The following is a 6,994-nucleotide window of genomic DNA, read 5'->3' as shown; positions in this document are numbered from 1 at the left end:
GGGGTGTTTCATGCACAACCACATAAAAAGGGAACACATTACAAAGTATGATATAGGGAGGATTCTGGTCATTTCGATCCCTTCTTAAGAGAAATGGGGGAGGACAAAACATGTGTGCATGGTGCACAAAACCTTTTGCTATTAGAAAAAAGAAAAATGTATTTTAAAACTTCTCTATCTTTTCTAAAATTCATTCATGGGGAGGGTTCCCTTTGACAATGTGTGCAATCTTAAGGCATTGGAGGGGATATTACGATAACCCTAAAAATAAAAGGAGGGGAGAGTGAACAATGATCTGAGTGGGGGAAGAAGGTGGCGTGCAATTGGACCTAACTTATCTCTAATTCTCTTTGCACACATGGCACTTGTACATTTTCAAGAAGAAAATTAAACAAGAATTAGAGGAAGCAAATCCAGTGCAATTTCACTAAAAATCTGGCAATGGATCTTCTCCAGCCCGATGGTGGCGGGGAGGCGCCAATGAAGAGAGAGAGGGAGAAACAGGAGAGGAAAAAAGGCAAAAAGGAAAAAAGGAAAAAAGGAAAAAACGAAAATACGAGAGAAAAAGACACAAAACTCCCACTGGTCCTCTCCAGACTCCAGCCCAGGATCCGAATCCTGGAAATCATTATCCCATCCAATTTAAGAAGTAGGTTCGATGTTCGACTGAAACTCGTTTGTTCAAAAGTGGGACCCACCATCAGATGTTAAACGGAAACCAAATAAGAATTACGAGTTATGACTTATGATCTATCTCCAACTTTTCTTCTCCGGCGACGGCGAGACAATTCCGATTACTTTAAGTCCTGAGACAACATTTTCCTACACTCCTTTCGTCTTTCTCCTCGCCCTACACGGCACAGAGCTAGGCCATACCAGACAAAGACACCGGAGGGCCAAAGGCGGCGATTACGAAATGCACCGATCGCTTAACTGTTATTGCAGAACTCTAATAACCACCGTTCGACTACCTATTCTACCGGCCAGAACCTTAACAAATGCTTTTTATTCCTCCACGCCCCGGAGACCTCACGAGCAGCCTTCCAAGGCACTGATAGGCTCTCCGGCTCGAATCCAGAAGCTCATCGCCTCTCAGAAAGATCCACTCCTCGCCAAAGAAATCTTCGACCTCGCCTCTTTTGAACCGAATTTCCGGTATTCTTTCTCTTCCTTCCATACTCTCATCTGTAAACTTGGCCGCTCTCGCTACTTCTCTCTCATGGAAAATCTCATCCATCGCCTTAAATCAGAACGTTACTCCGTCACTCCTGGTCTCTTCTCCGATATCATACAAATCTATGGCGAAGCAAAATTGCCTGAGAAAGCCCTCAAGACCTTCTATAGTGTGCTCGAATTCGACTGCAAGCCGCTCCTCCCCAAGCATCTCAATCACCTCCTCCTAGTCCTTGTTAGCTACACAAACTATCTCCATACGGCGTTTGATCTCTTCAGGAGCTGCTCCGATCGGTTTGGTGTATCGCCCAACACCAAATCCTACAACATCATGATGCGTGCTTTTTGTCTAAAAGGCGAGTTAAGCATCGCTTACAAGCTGTTCAATCAAATGTTTAAGAGAGACATTCTGCCGGATGTCGAGTCCTACCGGATTTTGATGCAAGGATTGTGTAGAAAGAGTCAGGTTAACAAGGCGGTTGATTTGTTGGAAGATATGCTGAACAAGGGATTTGTGCCTGATACATTGACTTACACCACTTTGTTGAATAGCTTGTGCAGGAAGAAGGAGCTGAGGGAGGCATATAAGCTTCTTTGCAGGATGAAGGTGAAGGGATGCAATCCTGATATTGTCCATTATAATACTGTTATCTTGGGATTCTGTAGGGAAGGGAGACCACTTGATGCTTGTAAGGTTCTTCGGGACATGCCTTCCAATGGTTGCATTCCGAATCTGGTGTCTTACAGGACTTTGGTTGGTGGATTATGTGAGGCAGGGATGCTTGATGAAGCAAAGAATTATTTGCAGGAGATGATATCGAATGGGTTTTCTCCACACTTCTCGGTTTTTCATGTTATGGTTAAGGGTTTCTGCAACAATGGTAGGACAGATGATGCTTGTGGGGTGCTTTTGGAAATGCTCCGACATGGGGAAGTTCCGCATATGGATACTTGGGCGGAAATTGTTCCGAGAACCTGTGATACGGTTGAATTGATGAGAATGGAGGAAATATTGGGGAAGATTATGAAGGTAGACATAAACCGTGACACAAGAATAGTGGAAGCAGGTGGTGGTTTGGAGGAGTATGTAATCAGGAGGATACAAGCCAAAACATGGAGGGCTTGATCATTCTGTGATGTTGGGAGTATGAGCTTTCTTGAACCTCTTCTTGAAGCTCAAGGTGCTAGTTAATCCCAATGGTTCTTAGCTTCACCAACTGCTAAGACAGCTCTCCAAATAACAAAACAACGACACAATGCCAATCAAATTTCAATGTAGAAAAGATGGTCATTTGAGAGGATGAATGGAACTAGTTGAAGTGAAGTAAAAGAGTTCGAGGATCAACACCATTATGGCTCCTTGTGGAGAATGCGCTAGAGCTTTATTCACTGGATTAAGGTGGTCCAGATATGTCACAGTTCTTGGATTATTTTAAGTTGAGGATAGAGGTGAGGTTGAGGATCTTGAGGGCTGGTCCAATTTCACTCAAGTAATGCTTTATTTTTATTTTTAATTTATATATATATATATATATTTTTTTTTTCATGTTGCTTTGATTTGTGATTTGTGATTTGTGATTTGTGGTTGATGCAGATAAATCTCAATTATGAGAATATTTTAGTGCAAATATCCCTTAGGTTGGGATACATAAGTGTGGCCTTTGGTCCTAGGGGTTTTCATTGTAATGGTAATGAGCCTAAACTAAGGGCAAGAGCTAAGACTACAAGATTAGTCAAGCAAGATTAATTTGGTCCCAATTTTTGGGGTTATTGAGTCATGCTTATGTTAATAGTTAGCAAAGTCATAGCATTATTTGGAATTTGAGTCAGTAATTCATTTTAAGTTTATGTTCTGTTTTTTGGAGTCATTGTTTGAGTAGGAGTGTCAAATACTAATATGTTTTAACTATTCCAAGTGGTACTTTTAGTTCCAAGTCAGTTTATGATTATTAGGGAGTTAGTTTATGAATTCTATTTGTAGAGATAGTGGCCTATGGCTTTACTCACAAATTTATAGGTTAATAAAATTCAGTTTTCTGCAAGTACTATGGATTCAATGTAAGTCTGAGGGGATTGTAAGGTTCTATTTGCTGGATTTCAAGGGGGCTTCTAGTGGATTCGCCTGTTCTATCTTTTTCATCCTTCAATCTTATTTTACTCAACAGGTTCATTTTAGCTTTCACTACCTGCGGCACCTGTTTCTACTCATGGTTCTGATAGGGTTCTTTATCAAATTATCTCTCTGATTACTAATCTGTTATGGTTCAATCTGAAATATAAGATTCTGAAACTTGACTAGGGTTTTGAGCCATTCTGAGGTAAAAACTTTCTCCCACTGCTGTCCTGTATTATGACCCTCCTCAGACCCTGCAGTGGTGGGACTCATGTACCCTGTTCTGTACTAGTCTCTTGCTAGATTTTTCTGTTTCGGGATTAGTCCAGACTCCAGATTAGTGGGTTTGATTGCAAATTTGTAAGTTTTCTTATATTTCAGCTGCAAGGCTGAAGTGGATCTGTTAAAGTAACCAGTGTTCTTTCTTTATTGTTGCTTTTCCGCTTGCTGATAGAACTGGATGTCATTAATTTCTTTTTTTGCAAATTTATAATACTCTTGGTGTATTGCTTTGTTTCTTCCTTTGCATTACTTTGTTTATATCTTTACTTTCTGCAATGATTATCTTGTTTCAGATTCAAGCCTCAACATCCTGTTTCTATGTCATTTATTTGGCCTTATGACTTATGAGCTTGGGATTTACTTCCATGTCTTGTTTTCTTGTACCACTTTGGAACCTAAGTACCAATGTCCCCCTTTTTGGTTTGGGGGAATTTGGGGCTGTAGACTTTAGATCTTGGATTATATTTTTATTCCAAAATGATCAGTTGCCTGGATTACTCCAATTATTTATGGTTGTAGGAAGTAGGGTCAATACTATAGCTCAAGTTGTTGAATGCATGGACAAACCCTTACATGGCTTGGCTGTGTATTCTGCAACTTGATTTTGGACTCATCCGATGTAAGACAGGTATTAACACTGGATATAGCTCATATAAGCTATATAATTTATATTTTAGTGGAGATAACTTGAAATGTTTTGATAATAGGCTGGATCAAACCATTATGCCTTTGGGCCAGGGCTTATTGATACTGGGGTTGGTTAGGGATGTAGGCCCTTCAGTAGCGGGCCTAACTTTCAGCCGAGTAATTTATTTGACTGTTAATGGGCTCTGCATGATCAGGGGATTTGCAGAATGCTTCAAATTTGATGTGCTGAACTACCACTTTGTTTTAGTGCAGGCTTGTAGACACAGTTCAGGAACCTCTCTAAATTTGAGACCTTTTTCCTGTATGCTGTGTAGAATACACCTGAGAGATGTGTGATGGGTTTCTACTGGATGTGGGCCCCAGAAAAGCGGTACCACATATGGTGGAAATCCTTGGAATGGCCCTTGGTTATATTGAATGGTGAATACAGGAAAAGGCTGTACAAGATACCTTTTTCTGAGTTTTACCATTATCACCTTATGCGTTTGGCATTGCTTAACCCTTTATGTGTAGTTGTATCTGTACAATTTGTCTGAGCATTGGATTTCCAGTTCCACAATGGTATATTGAGATTCAGGGTATGGGGAGATCCTTTGCTGTTTTATTTTCATTGCTCCTTTGCCACCTCACAGTTGGTTTAAAAGAGATACAGCAGCTGCTGAAAGAGCACATGTAATGTATGTATATGCAAGTGTTAAAATGGGGACCTGGATATAAAAATTTTGGTCATTTGTCTTAAAATTAGCCATAAGATATATTGCTATAAGCACTTGTGTTTTACAATGACTCTTTTGAGCTACGGTGATGGGGACTGTGCCAGAAAAATAAGTAAAAAATAATTCTTTGCATTCAAAATAACAGCGGACCAAGTGGCAGCATTTGGTGTCGCTCAAATTTTGTTGCCTTGCTGTACATGCCATCATCTATCTTCATTCATTGATTTTCAGTTCAGTATAACATTGCCACATGCCAGAGTAATGCTTTAAATTGTTTTAGAATTTCACTTCTGATTGAAGAACAGGGATGAACATGGACCATCGAAAGAAAACAGAAAAAAACACACATGGTGAGCCGCAGAGTTGAGATAGGCCACTAAGTTGACATAGAGTACGGTCTATACAAGTAATCCCCCGGCTGTCCAATGGCTGAATGACCAAATCATCAATAATTGCAGCAGCAGTAGGTGACAGTTTGGGATGCCCTCCAAGACTGTTGGTCTAGGTTCAGAAAGGAGTCGTCTTGGATGATTATGTTTCTTATATGTCCTAATAAAAAAACAATACACAAAAGTAACATGGCATCTCTGCTGTTATGTGCAAACACCTAAATTAAATCACAATAGTATAACTCACAACATGGGTGGGAAGAATCCGGGAAGCAAACTGCTTGTATGTGCAATTTAATGATTGGTCCACTCAGTCTGAAATGGATAGAATGCTATATGTCTTCTCCCTAATAAATTGCAAGATAAAATCATTAACATTGGTTCTGCATAGCTTGGCACTAAGAGTATGATTTGCAGATTTATGTTAAATTTTACTACCTGCCCATTTATTATGAACTTTGAGCATCCTTATCATGATTATTTGATGTTATACCATGGGTTTTATTTTTATTTTTTTTGGTGAAGGCTGATTTCTGTTTGGGATGTGCAGTTGGGAATCGCCAATGCTAGAAACTCTATGAGGGCAAGCATGTGGAGCGAGGCAATACTATGTATTAGTCTAAGACGAGCACATCACAACGTGGGAGCGACCATCGCAGGTGGTTAATCTTTGAGATGTTTTCCTTCATTACATCCTTCTGCCAAATGTATCTGTCTGCATGGAGTGAAACTTGATCATTTGATACTTGGCAGCAGCTAGACTAGCAATTCATCTTTTTTCTTTCATGGTTCTTGACATTGAAGTACAAGTGAGGAATTCCTGGTGCAATGACGTCAATAATATTAGCGATTTTGGATTCCGAAGTTGGGTTTTGTTACTTATGGAGAGTGTCCTGAAACTTGTAGGAGTTTCGCTCCCCTAGTTTCCATTCATTGTATCAGTGAAATATTCTCAGGAGAGATATCTAATAGGTCATTACCTGCTATATCAATTTGTTATACAGTTTTGAATTTATTCCTTTCTGAATCTCTATAACCATGTTGAAACAACTGGTCTACTTGAAAATTTTGATTTCAAAGGGAATAGGAGAGTTGGATGATCAAATGTTCAGGAGTTTTAACTTTCATGGTTTCTTTAGTTGAAGATGAGGAAGATGGTGATGACTGATGTGTGTGTGTAAGAGAGAGAGAGAGAGAGAGAGAGAGAGAGAGAGAGAGGGGACTTGGAGGACGTGAGGGACTGGCGGGGGAGAGGGATCAGACTGTAGAGAGAACACAGAGGGGTGTGGGAATAAATAAATCGAATGGGGTAGGAGAGAGAATGGGAGGGAAAGAGAGAAATATTGGTGTTTTGCTCCCTAGCACCAGGGTCGCACCCTAAGTGCCTCACAGCCGGCTATTGTGTGTTGGAGGGTCTGACACACTTGAGAAGATCCCGTTCCTCCAAATGCTTCCCAGGCATTATTGATGTAGGAGGAATCTCTCACAGTACAACAATTTTTTTTTTGGTAATCAAGAAAGGGTGCTCCATGATAGTGATCATAGCCCCCAAGACAAGCCCTTACACAGCAAGTGGCCTTTCCAAAGGATTAACGGGCGATAGTGGGGCAATGCCAAGGAGGGAGAGAATATATATCATACATATCACAAAGTCTTGTGAGAGAGCATACATT

General features: G+C 40.3%; 1 protein-coding gene across 2 annotated transcripts; it reads left to right on the top strand.

Moving 5' to 3' along the window:
* The first annotated feature begins 575 nt into the window (after nucleotides 1–575).
* LOC122079458 (pentatricopeptide repeat-containing protein At4g01400, mitochondrial) lies at nucleotides 576–6,424 on the top strand. 2 transcript variants are annotated; one of them, XM_042645953.1, is made up of 2 exons: nucleotides 576–2,622; nucleotides 5,872–6,424. In XM_042645953.1, the coding sequence occupies exon 1, from the start codon at nucleotides 746–748 to the stop codon at nucleotides 2,297–2,299; it is 1,554 nt and encodes a 517-aa protein (XP_042501887.1). In that variant the 5' UTR covers nucleotides 576–745; the 3' UTR covers nucleotides 2,300–2,622; nucleotides 5,872–6,424. The 2 variants fall into 2 exon arrangements, with proteins under 2 accessions (XP_042501887.1, XP_042501888.1); XM_042645954.1 differs by having other exon boundaries at nucleotides 576–2,663.
* The last annotated feature ends 570 nt before the right edge of the window (nucleotides 6,425–6,994 follow it).

Source organism: Macadamia integrifolia, chromosome 5 (assembly GCF_013358625.1).
Source record: "Macadamia integrifolia cultivar HAES 741 chromosome 5, SCU_Mint_v3, whole genome shotgun sequence".
In the NCBI taxonomy this organism is placed as follows: domain Eukaryota; kingdom Viridiplantae; phylum Streptophyta; class Magnoliopsida; order Proteales; family Proteaceae; genus Macadamia; species Macadamia integrifolia.
This window is presented reverse-complemented; position numbering and strand designations above follow the sequence as displayed.

Excerpts from the sequence above, each read along its gene's own strand:
- LOC122079458 (XM_042645953.1), top strand. The coding sequence starts at position 746 with ATGATCTATCTCCAACTTTTCTTCTCCGGCGACGGCGAGACAATTCCG.